The sequence below is a fragment of the Columba livia genome, chromosome 3 (genome assembly GCF_036013475.1).
Source record: "Columba livia isolate bColLiv1 breed racing homer chromosome 3, bColLiv1.pat.W.v2, whole genome shotgun sequence".
In the NCBI taxonomy this organism is placed as follows: domain Eukaryota; kingdom Metazoa; phylum Chordata; class Aves; order Columbiformes; family Columbidae; genus Columba; species Columba livia.
The window spans coordinates 79,896,482-79,910,266 of record NC_088604.1 but is presented as its reverse complement, the minus strand read 5'-3'; the positions used below and the strand labels follow the sequence as shown (position 1 = coordinate 79,910,266).

The following is a 13,785-nucleotide window of genomic DNA, read 5'->3' as shown; positions in this document are numbered from 1 at the left end:
CAGACTTCTTTCCAAGACCTGTGGTAATCTGCATTAATAAAGCATAGTCTGCAAGAAGACTACCCTAGATCTGTGTTGAGCTAATTTAAATCTTGGGCCTCAGGTGTTTTCCTCAGAATTCCATTGTCAATCGAATTTCACTGGTGACACTCTTTTCACTTTACAGGTATAATGTATAATACATCTATCATATATTCAACATATTTTGTAGGTTGCCTTCCCATCCCCCCCTTTTTTTCTTCTGACCACAGAAAACTCTACAGCTTTGCAAATACCGTATGTAAGTGGCAGAACTTGTGACATCTATCAATTCTTAATTTTTGCAGCTGGTTTTAAATGCACAGTGCAGTTTAATAGAAACAAAGATATGCAGATACATCTGATGATTTAAAGCTGGGCATCTAAATACCACTCATATTCAGACTTATAACAAAGCCAGTTAACAAAAGTCCCTATTTTTGCTACATTAGCTTGTTATTTTATTTTGTTACATGTATAAAATACAGTAGTAATATCACATGCAACACTAAGTATCACTTTGGTGATACTACACACAGACTGATGAAACAGGCATGTAGGAGGGAATATAAATTGCAGTCTATAGCAGATTTGTTGAGTAATGTGGAGACATTTAAATCTACAACCTCTGTATTTTAGCCTTCGAACTTTTCAACTTGGTGAAAAAATACCACTTTTTCAGAAAATGCATTTTACTCTGAATTAAAAAGACCAGTTTTATTACAGCTAAGATTAGAGTACTGTTATGAGTTAATCTAAACCAGTTAGTTTCTGATTCATGCTTTCTCTCAGTGTTCAGTAACTGCAGTGCATCACTTCAGATAACTAGAACTGGCAACAGTGGCTTAAACTGATTAAATCATCTGTGAGAAAACAATTTGATAAAAGAGTCAGTCTCTAGAAGATGATCAGCATTGTCACCTTCCCCAAGTGAGCGCATCCAATCACAGAACACTAAAGCTAGAGAGAGAAAGTTTAGTAACTTAAAAGATTTAGCACCTGGTTTCATTCTGAATACAACTACAACGTTAATCACTGCTTAATCTGGTACTTACTATATACTGTTCAAATTAAAAGTGTTCAACTGTACAATTACATTCTGCATGGTAAGTCATGGTACAGTAAAAGTTCCCGCAGACTGCTTCACAGCTGTTAAGATTCTACCACAATTAAAATGTTTCAACACATTCATTTAACTGGGGTTTTTGTTTCATTTGGTGGGGATAGCAACAATAAAATAATCTAGAGGTCTTCTCTGTTAATCAAATCCTTTGGTACTGCCATATGCTCCAACAAATATAATACATATACCCAGTTACATCAAATCTGTAATCTGAGTTTCTCAGAAGACCAAAATCTTTATATTAATGAAAATAGAAAATATATATTTTTCTATATGTGCATACATGTTACATTTACATCTAGTATCTACTTTATTTTTTTCATATACTCTTCATATCAACAGTTCTTCATAAACAACCCACTTGGGTTCCAAATAACTAGCCTGTATATTTTTTTATGTTTAAAAAAAAAATCTCAACCAAATAGACTGCATTCTATATCAAAGCCAGAAGCCATGTGTTTTTTTCTGTCATACTCCATGAAAAGTAGGAAAGAGATAAGAAAACAGTTATCTGGAGCACCTAATACAGACATGAGCCCAAAGAAATGAAGGAAGGAGCAAAGCAGATTTAATGAAATTACCTATAAGCAATTCTTATTTCTCATGAAAAATAAGTTTAGGACTTCTGAAAGAGTTACGTCAACCAGGAGATGCAAAGAGAACCAAAAAAAAATGCTTTTATTGTCTTACTCTGCCAGGCAACTGGACTTCTTGCTCTAAAAACAACCAGAAGGTGAAATTCCCACTATGTGTTTTCTGCACTGGCTGTTAGACTGGCTGAAAATTTCAGCATCAAACAGCTTTAATACCAGAATTTTGGCTCAGAAATACAAAAAGGCTGTTGGTTTCTGCCTGTGTCTGGTGGAAAGGGTCTGAAATGTTACTAATTTTGGAAGGATGGAAAAACTGTGGTCCCACTAGCACGTTGAAATCAATGTGCTGAATAATACTACGTGATTAGCAGAAAATTAAGTTGGAAGGTACATACTGGTCCATACTGCCAGCCAAGTTCGATCTTATTCATAACCCAAAGTTCATGGATGTTTTCTGCCAATTTTTCTCTAATCCTTTCCAGGTGGGGAGGCAAAACAATCTAAAGAGATGAGAAAGAGAGAGGCTATTATAAATATAAGTTGCTTGACAGTGCCACGCAAACTTTCATGATAGACAAAATTTGTACAAAACAGATCTCTCAACTAAACCTAAATTATCATTCAGTTCTTATTGACTAAAGTGAGTGACAAGTCTTAGATCAACAGAAATGCTTTAACCTATGCACTTAAAAGTTTCAGAGTTTGACCAGGAAGGGAAAACAGTTTTAAATCCAATGCCTCCAAACGGCACAGAATACATTCCCGGTAGCTGGTTAGAAACTACTCAAAGCAATACTAGCTCTCAGCTTAAAACATGTTAAAAATCTCAATAACCATGGTAATGTTGTGAAAAAGAATAATAATAAAGATTAGGTGACAGCTGACAAGAGAAATCAGGACAGCACGTCACACTACCTCCAAAATTTGAAATCAAGTCTGCTTTACCTTCAAAACCAGAGACCTCAAATATACAGTGCTGTGAATCATGATAATGTTACCCTAATTGTTGGTGTTACAGTACAATAATTACATGATATATGCAGAATGCTATAATTAGCACAAAATGGCAAAGTAAGAGCTTTGTTCATTTTTATGTGTTTTTTTTTCAGGAGCAAGTTCCTAAATATGGTGAAATCTGAGGATATGGTGTACAAAATTCACATCACCTCAAACTATGATCAAGTGTAAAATGAACTACTGTTATCTGTGATCAGAGATGTAGCTCTTTGGTATCAAAGAGGTACTACTCATTGCAACTATGTAAAAACAACAACAACAACAACAAAAATAACAACACACCCAAAAAAACACACCAACCCAAACAAGAAAACTATAATTTCAAGGCATGCTATTTACTGCCCACAGTAAGTCAAATGCCACTCCCAGTGACCTGCAAGTCCAGCAAAGAATTAGTTGAGGCTGGTCTAAAAATCTCATCATGATTCTTCAGTAGTTGCAATTAAACAGTAATAAAATGTCCAGTAAAAGAACATGAAGTTCCAATATTCTTTTTACCCACTCTAATATTAAGGGTGAAACACTATTTATTATAGTGTTTGTGAACTGAAATACATGAAATGTCTAGTGAGCACTATAAGGACTTTACACATCACTTATCAGGTTCTCACAATACAATCTACCAACCAAATCTCCCTGCAAAAAAAGTCTGAGACAACCTGCAAATTCAATCAAGTGTGAAATAACACAAGCCTATAACATGCGTACTTAAAAATGAGAACGCAATCTTTCAGTTTCCATACCTGGCTGGTATCTACAGGAACTGGAGTGAAAGCTGCTTGAGAGAGAGAGATAGTGGGACCCAGCAGGTCTCTTGTATAACTGCGATCCTGCTTGTACTCTCGGCTGTGCTCCACTTTCAGCTTCTCTTTTGGCAGAACAGCTTCAAAGCAAGGGGCATATCCAGGTGGAGGAAGGAACTTGAACTCTCCATGACGACCTCCAAGCAAAAAACGTACCCTGTAATCATCACAGACACTTTAGATAACTGAGACACCTCTGGTGTCAAACCTAATCAGTTTGTAAGCCTAACAACTATTGCATGCTATTTTTAAAAAAGGGAAAGAAAAAAAACTTGCAGCTACTTTGCATTGTTTACAGTTCAACTTTCTCCAACTAGTGCTGGAGTTCATGAAGCAGGAGGTGCAAAAAACATGGGGAAAGGTAAACAACTATTTCTTTTAACTGATTTCCACTTATATGGAAGTATTCTAAATCATGAGACCAGAAGAGAGGACACAGAGAGAGAGTTTACTTAGCACACCTATGAAGTAAATAGCAGCCTTTCCAGTTTCAGAAGGCAGAGACTATAACCCAGATTAATCAATCAACCACCTCTGTACCCTCTCCATTGAGGAGTTACCCATTCTTTCACATTTGAGAAATGAGCCTGAAAATTCCATAGAATATGATTCATTCTTTTCCCTCACAGAACATTAAATCCTTAGGACACAATGCAAAAAACTTCCTATATTTTCTCCCTTAAAGCTTATACTCATCATGTTAGTAGAAACCTAAGGAAAAGCATGGTTTATTGATTACAAAATAGTGAATTTGTAATGGTTTTTTCTTACTGAAAAATTCAATGAATGGGGTGATCATGAAGTAGTAATGACATAATACTGAAAAATCTTCCCAGAACACTGCCACCCAGAAGAAACCAAAAAGCACCCAAAACCATAGCCTTACAACAGAATAATTTTGTCTCTTTTCTATTTACTCAGTGTTTTATAAGATTTTTGTCAATGCTATACCACAACACTCTTCAGAAACACACCCAGCACACTAATAATATCTGTCAAATATTTCTCTGATGACAAAGACAAAACATGCAGGTTTATAGTCTTGCGTTTCAGAGCATGCATGTCTATATTTTTACCACATTCTATCTCCTGTATTATTCAGGGTAAAGTGCAATTTGCATCCGGAATGAGCGGCTGGTATGCCCACTGTGCAACAGCTCTTAGCTTCTGTAGTATTCACCAGAGTCTTTGAATGATTCCTCACAGAAAATTGCTCTGTCTCCAACAGAAATCAGCTTTCAGCCTTTATGTTTGCCGGTCCTGGTGGTGCCCCCACTAGAACATCACACAATCTTCTAATATTACAATCTCAAACTATTCAATAATGGAAGCAGAGGTCTGGCTCCTCAAGTGCGACTTGAAATTGTATAGAAAACTACTACAGAAACCAGAATTCAGATTGGCTGAGTTCATATTAACTCATCCTGCTAAAGAGTACAAGTACCATTTCTTAAGGTAAGTGCAGGTAATGCATCTTCAAATAATAGTTACTGCCTCATAACAAGGGAGATAGGTCAAATATATTTTTAATATTAAAGACCGATGTTTTTCTTCCCATAGAGGTAAAATGTTGTCCTGGAGAAAATGTGTAAGCTAAGAAGTGATACAGCAGCTGTTTGTAAGGTCTCTCTGCAAACCACCTGAATACACTGGTGCACTGCAAAACAGATGCACTAAATCTTCAGAACTCTATTGTAGCTCTCACTATCCAGGAACTGGAACTGTGCCAAAGAAGCAGAAGTCAGAATGGGAGATGAGAGCAAAGACAGCCAGGGAAATATTCAACATATTCACATATACAGGGGGAAAAAACAAAACAAAAAGCAAAAACAAAACAAACAAAAACAAACAAACAAACAAAAACAACGACAAAAAAACCCTACACACCGCAGGAGAGAAAAAACCACAAAATGCTACATGAGATGCTAACTTTATTCCTGCAGAGAAGCTGACAACTGGGAAGAAGAGGCCATCTATGTTGAAATTCTCAAACATTCCTTGAACCGGCTGACCATTTATCCGGAAAGATATGCTGGGTGCACTCAGGTCCAAACAGCAGCTAATAACATCATCAGTTCTTAAGAGATGTTGGTTGGGAGAATTTACTGTTCGTGCTACACAACCTATACAAGTAAAAGAGACACATTTAGCAAAACTTTTGAAAAACATACAGCAGCCTAAAAAACCAGAATGAAAACAGCGATAGCACACAAACAGGTTAATACTCAAATATCTAACCTATAACAACCATGACCCGATTTTAAGCTTGCAATATAGTGAATGGAAGCATACAATTGTATCTACAAAGCTATTTTAGTCACAAATAATACAATGAAATTACATTTAATGTAAGTGAAAAATAATTACTAATACCCATATAAAATGGTATTCATCAAAATCAAGAAAACAACTTTCATTCCTTACAGTAGAAGTGCAAATTGAAAAAAAAAAAAATAAATGGTAATATGGAAGCTAGTATACTTTACTAAAGAATGCTTCATCATTCAAGATAAGGACAAGTATTGTACTTTAAAGTACTTTAACTTATTTAGGAAAAGTAAAGTACTTCCTATTATTAAAGGTCACATCACGTTATCCTCAAAAACTTCTGTAAGATGATACTACTCATTTTCATAATCAAAGCACAAACAAGCTTTTTCTGGCGTAGACAAAGAAAACAGCAATTTTGAGGCATATATATTCCATAAATATATGTATTTTTCTTTAAAAGGCTTTATATGAGTTCTAAAGGATCATTCCTTTCAACAAATTACTTTTAGACAAATACACCTGCTTCCTAAGAGAAATAACCTGTAGAATACAGAAATAGAGAGTGACTGCTTCAGAAACTGCTATCTGCAACAGAAAACTTATGGAAAATCATGAAAGCTGTATGAAAATATCACTAGATATGCTTTCCAAAATAACGTATACAATGTCTGCAAGAGATAAACCATAATGTGTATTAAGAACAGAGTACTAACTTGTTAATTGTGCTGTCCCACTTCTGTAAATACAAAGGATTTAACAAAGAGCACTATCTTCCCACGAAGATGAAGATAGCAAATGTTTTTAACAGCAGCAAAAATAATATAAGAAAAATCTCAATAATTCTTCTGCAGATAAATTTTCATACATATGCCACCAACCCTACTCCAAGAGAAAATAAAACCCAACACTTTCAATACTCCACATGTGGAAAATGACTTCCTGATACTGCTGCATAATCTGCAGACTACAGGACAGATGCTCTTGTGCAATCTGTCCCTCTTGAGAGGCCAGTCAGCAGTATGGTTGTGGGGGAAGGGGAAGTTTTCAGATGCTCTTGCTGCTTCTCTACACCCTTTCAAGACAGGATATCCTTAGCCTGGTTGCTGTAAGAATAATCCGCTCCATGAAGAAAGACAGGGGAACAACATGGAGCAATCCTAAGGGCCCCTCACAAATCAGAAAACCATAGTAAACACTTCAGAGAAACAGTAGCAGTCACAGCATAAGGAATGGCTTGTAAGGAAACTGCCTTCTACCAGCTCTACATCCTGCAAGTTACAGAGCACGGGAGAGAACAGCAGACAAAAACATCACAACAGCTGAGAATTAGTTTCAAATAAATCACAGAGAGGTACAATTATTCGATGGTAGGGATACCTAAACTCTAAAAGAGTGATGATGAAGAAGAGTGGATACTTCATCTCCTTAAGGCATACTACTTGAGACTAGATGTCTTGTTAGATGTTAAAATTTAGCCAAATATAGGTTATTGGGATCAATGCAAGGCTGACTGTTAACAGAAATATTTCCTGGTCTTAGATAAACACATGGTCAGATCAAGTAATCTAACGCCTGTTCTGGCTTTGGGCTTAAAATCTATGAGTTTTGCTTCTCCATTTTAGAGAAGTAATTGCAGGACTGAAGAAAAAAAAAAATTTAATTAAATGTGATTCTGGTAGTGGCTTGGTCCAGAACAGAAGCTCATGAGTAAAAATTATTGTTGCTATTCATTAATGCACTAAAAGCTTCATACTCAGAAGATTATTTTGTCATTTCAGAGACTTACCAAGATGCAGCCTGGGATTGTGGAAGAAAAAGAGAGGCCATGATTTTCAACATTTAGTTTCTTAAGTCCTTCCAAGCTTGAGAGGTATGTGTTACATGAGAATCTCAGTGGAAACAGAAATGTTCCAAATCTCCCAGCCACATCCACAACACAGGTTAATATATAAAAATTGCATATACAAAGGTGGTCTAACATTTTTTACTAGGCTGGATTACTGACTTCGGAACCACATAGAATTTTTTATTTATTCTGACATTTTTGATTAAAAAGTCTCTGGTGGGTAGAAAAATCATTTTAATTTTCAGTAATCTTTTGTTTCCTCCCGAAAAGGGACTCTAACTACAAAAGTTATTTTGGTTGGCTCATTATTTTCTGGTTCTTTGTTAATAATACTTTATCTGACAAACTTAGTTATGACACAGCCTTAATGACACCATTAATTATGCATTATTGTTCTAAAGTAATTCTTGCTATACATGAAAGGCAAAGTGGCAGCTATTTTCCTAAGATGCCACTCCAGCTGATATGTTACTACTCAATAATACAATCCATTGCTATTCTGATTGGAAAATTCTTTTGAAATGTAAAACTGTATTATTTTCCAAGTACCAAGCCACAATGCCTCAAAACATTAAAATCTTGAATGATACATACAGCTGACTCACTAAAATGTGTCTCTTGTCTGCTACTAAGGTTTAGAAAACTGGCTTGTGTCTTCACAGTGGCAAGAATTGCCAATCCAATGAGTCTAACCCAGTTTTTAGTCAGTTCTACAGATCACCACTGCCCAATAATGTCCCCAAATCAAAGGAAAAAAAAATCTTTACTCAAAAAGATGTAACCACAGTAGAAAAATTTTTTGAGAAGTTTAGGACTGTCCTAAATTATATCTGGGAAGCTCTTCACAGAAGTTAAATTATGTGAAAAAAGAGAGCAAGCTTGCTTTCTTATTACTCTGGTTTTCCTGAGCTAACCCAGGTAAAGGAGAAAATAAGATATTTGCAGAATCAACAGTAAATACAAATACTGTAGATATTCCGTTCAGCTTCCTTTAAAACTAGAATTTGCATACAGAAATTACCACTAATGAATAAAACCAAGCTGGGTCAGTAATATTTTAAAGGCAAATATCTGACTAAATACACCACATACAAGCTAAGAATATGATTCTGCAAGTCTTGCAATAAACAGCCAGTGTTAATGTATGCAAATAAAACATCACACCAGAAAAATATCTGGTTTTAAAAGTATGGCAAAAAGCATATTTTAAAATTTTCTTCACCTCTAAAGTATTTCTAAACTTCTAAACTAAAGAGCCACATTTAAAAAATTGTTTTGTTTTGTTTTGTTTTGTTTTTTTAAAAAAAAAACAAACCCTGTGAATTATATCTCTCAGGATGTTCTTACACTATCACACATAAATTACAAATCCAGACAACTGGTTTTGAGACTTCATTTTTTGCACCTTTGGAGTTTTAAATAAAATCTTTATTGTTACTTTGAAAAAAAAAAATCCAATGCTGAAACAAATTATTAGTCTATCTGAATTACTCTGTATAAAACAATTTTTTCAATATGCAATGTCAACTTGAAACAAGTTCTTATATAGGGTACTGTTTCTGTATATTCCTAGCACCAACTGAAACATCTGATTCACTTTGCTGCTGTTGAAAACAAATTCACTGAGTTTGCAAATAATGTTCTAGTATTAAAAAACAAACAAACAAACAAAAAAACTCCCAATACAAAACACCACACCCAAAAAAGACCACAGAAAAATGAATACCTGACCACAGATGTAGACCATCAAAGCCATAGGAGTACAAGTCATCACCAACACCATTTCCTCCCCACTCTGCTCCTCCACCTGGATATGGTGAGTAGCCCTCTGTTGAAGCCCAGCCAACTCGTAGGTGAGTTGATTCTGCAGTCACAAAGGGCTCTAGATGGTCCACCATAAGTTCATAGTACCATTTTCTGTATTGGGCAGAGCCTTCACTAATCCCCAAGAAGATGTTGGGTCGCATGCTTAAACAGAAAGAATAAAAGTTTTTTTTTTTTAATTTTCTGAAGAACATGATGGACTACTGCAGACTCTTTGTTAAATTCAAATTTCATTCTTTTTTGTGTGATTAAAACCATAGAAGTAATTTTATATCATAGAATAGCAGATTGGAATGGACCTCAAGGATCATCTGGTCCAACCTTTCTTTGCAAAAGCACAGCCTAGACAAGATGGCCCAGCACCCTGTCCAGTTGAATCTTAAAAGCACCCAACATTGGGTCTCTGGGGAGACTATTCCAATGGCTGATTGTCCTCATTGTGAAAAATTTCCCTCTCCAATGTCCCATTGGAATCTTGCCAGGAGTCACTTGTACCTGTCACCCCTCATCTTTTCCATGTGACTACTTGTAAAAAGGGAATTTCCATCTTCTTTGTAGCCTCCCTTTAAGTACTGGAATATGGTGATAAGGTCTCCCCTAATCTTTCATTTCTCAAGGCTGAACAAGCCCAGTTCTCTCAGCCTTTCATCCTATGGTGACTTCCCAGTCCTTTGATCACCTTTGTGGCCCTTCTCTGGACCCTCTCCAGACTGTCCACATCTTTTTTGCCTAGAAGGACAAAAACTGAACATAGTATTCCAGCTGACAGGTACTTAGTACAGTGGAATAATGACTTCTTTGTCTCTGCTGGAGATGCCCTTGTTGACGCAGCCCAGAATCTTGCTGGGTTTCTTAGCCGCAGCAGCACACTGGTCACTCATGTGGAGCCTGTTGTCCATGAGGAGCCCCAGGTCCTTTTCCACAGAGCTGTTCCCCAGCCAGATAGAGCCTACCCTGTGCTGCACTCCTGGATTCTGTTTTTTTCATCTCCAGAGTTGTCAGTTTAAAGTCTGCCTCACTAAGTTAGCCAGCCTACTGTAAAAGATTTCCTTGCCTCTTCTGGACAGGTGGATCCCATCCCTTCCTAACAGGCTATAATCAAAGAATGCCCCATTGTCATAAAAGACAAAACCCTCACAGCAGCACCGGACATGAAGACAGCAGTTGATTTGCATTATATGTTTATTTCTGGTTGCACTCTTTCTTCTAACTGGTAAAATGGAAGAAAAGATAATATGGGCACCAACACTTTTTGCTTGCACCTCCAGGGCCTTGTCGCCCTCCTTTATTCTGCTCAAGTTCTGGTTTGTGGTGTCATTTGTGCCCACGCAAAAGAGTAACAATGCATAATAGTCTGTGCTCTTGAGAAGTTGTGGCACCCGTTCAGCAGCATCTCAGACCTTAGCTCCCAGAAGGCATCATTGTTATTCATTTACTTATTCTGGTAAAAAATACTATATACAGTTAAAGTTTAAAAGTGTTTGTGTCAGTAACTGAAACAGTATCCTCACTCAGATACCAGTAACAATATTTTATCTGTTTGAATGTTTAATAGATGTTAAATCCTACAAACAAAAATGACAGCTATTCGCCAGCTACCAATAGAAATGCAATTAGTATATACTACAGGGTTTATTTTACATAGCAAACTGCATTCTGTAACACTGATTATTCAAGAGAGTAACATTTACAAAGATACAAAAATAAAGTGTCAATCTATTTCAACATTCTCTTGTACCTCTTCCTTCCTTATTCTAAGTCTTGTATAACTCAGTAAGTTGTAGTGATTGTACCAATCTTTATTATCAGTTTGATGTTCCTATTGCTGATGTCTTTAAAGAACTTCACAAGAATGCTTGAAAAGCAAAACTATTACTGTACTTCATCAATATTTAGTTAAACAGCAATTTGTAGAGTCATACTTATCAAGGTCATGAGGAAAGAAAAAAAAAAAAGGAAGGAAAACTATGTTCTTCTAATGTAATTTTTGGGATAATACTGTATCTTGAATCTCATCCCAAAAAATCTGTCTCCAGACAATCATTACTGTGTCAGCTTTGTACTAAGAAAGCTATCCAATTTGAATTAAAGCCATAAAGCACAGAAGTATACAAAAAAAAAAAAAACAACAAACCAACAAACTTTTAGACATCTAGGTTGAATATAAGTAGTTTTCACATCCTTCCACTGGACTGGACTGAGTTATAACATCTATAAATATTTTATTTCTGCATACAAGCTGCCTAATCAAAGATGTAGCTCTAAGCCAGCCCCAGCACACAGTGTGCCTGCTGGTGCAGGGAACACGGGGAGGGAAAGGAGGGTTGATATGGACTGTTAAATACACGTCAGTGTAAAAGTAGATTGTACTGATCTGATTGCTTGTAAAATAACTTGTTTTATCACACAAGACTAATACACTTTCTTTCTAGAAGTAGATGAAGTGTCTTTTGCCAACAATTTAAGTAGAGATACTCTTCACTTTGTTACAAGTCAAACATTTTATCTCCTTAAAAAATATAAACAAAACCTGTTTGACAAAAACAATCTTCCAGAAAAGTGAAATCATTTTTAAGTTATTGGTAGGATCACCAATTGATTTTTTTTTCTGTCTGAACACAGTACCAGCTTTATTATGACTTTGTCTGGATTCCACAGCTTAATCAACCTAATCATCCAACTTACTTTTTTAAATACAGGTTTGTGAATAGAATTTTGCAGCCCCCCTGGAGAAGTATGTTAAACAGCAATATCTTAGAAAGGTTCTTTGCCAACTATTTTTGGTGCAAGGTATGCAAGTCTCAGCCTATCACTACATGTTTTCAATATTTCATGGGTCTTTCTGACTCTTGAAAAATATAAACCTTTTTTTCATTAGAACTGCAAATATGAATACTCTCAATGACCACTTTCTAACGCAGAGCAAAAATACGTATTAAATACACGGAATGATTCCCATTACACCATCTTTCCATGTTATATGCATTGGTATGTTATTGCATGTGTTAGGGGAATTCAAGTCACATGTAGTTATGAAAAATATGAGCGAATATGTCAGCTATAAAATTGTCAAGTTCATTTCACCTTTAGATTTGAGAAGGCCTCTTTACAATATACAGTTGTGGATTTTTTAGGTTCTTCATCACCTAATAAATCCTATGAACTCTCAATTATAAGTACTATGTCTATGTTTCAACTTTCGTTCTCACTTAATGATTGAGACTTTTTCAAACAGATAGAAGTTTGAGGCAGAGGAAGACCCCATTAAGCTTCACTTAAAGTGAGATTCCTCTCTTCACCATAAATTCAAATGCTGTATGAACATTTACTTTGTAAACATTACTTTGCTAATTTGTTACTAGCTTCATCTTGTTATTAACATCTGCTGGAAGGCATCTTCCCCAAGTCCCCATGGAAGGAAAGGTGAGAGCAACCCCTAAATAGCCCAGGCCCTGCTGAAGATGTTTGGCACCAAATTCTTGATGCTGACCGAAGGTGATTAGGAAATCTTCACAACATCACAAACATAAAGGCAAACACAGGGCAACGGCTGAGAATACTTTGAAAGCACGGCTAGATCTAGATAACCTTTAGAAGAGACGACATTTTCACAAACTTAAAGCAGATTAGAGCAGCTTTAGATTGCAGCAGCTGTCTCTGCCCCATGCTTTGATTCTAATCAATATTGCAAAGAGTATTTAAAATCATAGAATAAAATATCTTAACAAAAGTTTTGAAAGTAAACCAGGTTTTCTGTAGTGACTATTTATTTTAACTGCAAATTTTATTCTGCTTTGTTCAGAGATATACATTTTTTTCTTTTTACCTGCTCACGTGGTTGACAAGGCGTGTCTGTAAGAGCAGATCTCTTCCTGGCAGAAGATTATCACAGATTAGATGTTGATTAGACCGCACAGCTACTCCATGACAAACACAGAGAGAACACAAAACATCCAAAACCTGGAAAAAAAAGATTATTTTCATCTTAAGTATTTTTTCATATTCACTGTGAGTTCCATCAGGCAATATAATGCTATGTACCTTCTTACTGGAAGACATCTAAGGGTATGTCATTCATCCAACATAATAGTTTTATTTTATAACAATGCTGAAATTCTTTTAACAATATTAAGATATATTCTTCCTGCTGCCCTTGAGAATTAGTGTGCATCCATGTTTTCATCAAAAAGAAGATAATGTTCCTCTTTGCTTCTTCAAACTGCGCACATGCCTTGTAGGAAAAGTTTGACTCCTAACTATAAATACCGTATTAAAATATTTGAAATCTAA

The 13,785-nt window shown here is 35.9% G+C and overlaps 1 protein-coding gene across 8 annotated transcripts in view; it reads right to left on the bottom strand.

Annotated features, from left to right (window-relative positions):
• Nucleotides 1-13,785, bottom strand: part of RYR2 (ryanodine receptor 2) — a 397,519-nt gene that overhangs the window by 180,231 nt on the left and 203,503 nt on the right. For all 8 annotated transcript variants that reach the window (XM_065057819.1, XM_065057821.1, XM_065057823.1 and 5 more), the window contains 5 exons: nt 13,322-13,455; nt 9,398-9,639; nt 5,485-5,677; nt 3,495-3,711; nt 2,130-2,234 (listed from right to left, as the gene is read on the bottom strand). In XM_065057819.1, coding sequence (XP_064913891.1) covers nt 2,130-2,234; nt 3,495-3,711; nt 5,485-5,677; nt 9,398-9,639; nt 13,322-13,455 — 891 coding nt within the window. The remainder of the gene's footprint in view (nt 1-2,129; nt 2,235-3,494; nt 3,712-5,484; nt 5,678-9,397; nt 9,640-13,321; nt 13,456-13,785) is intronic.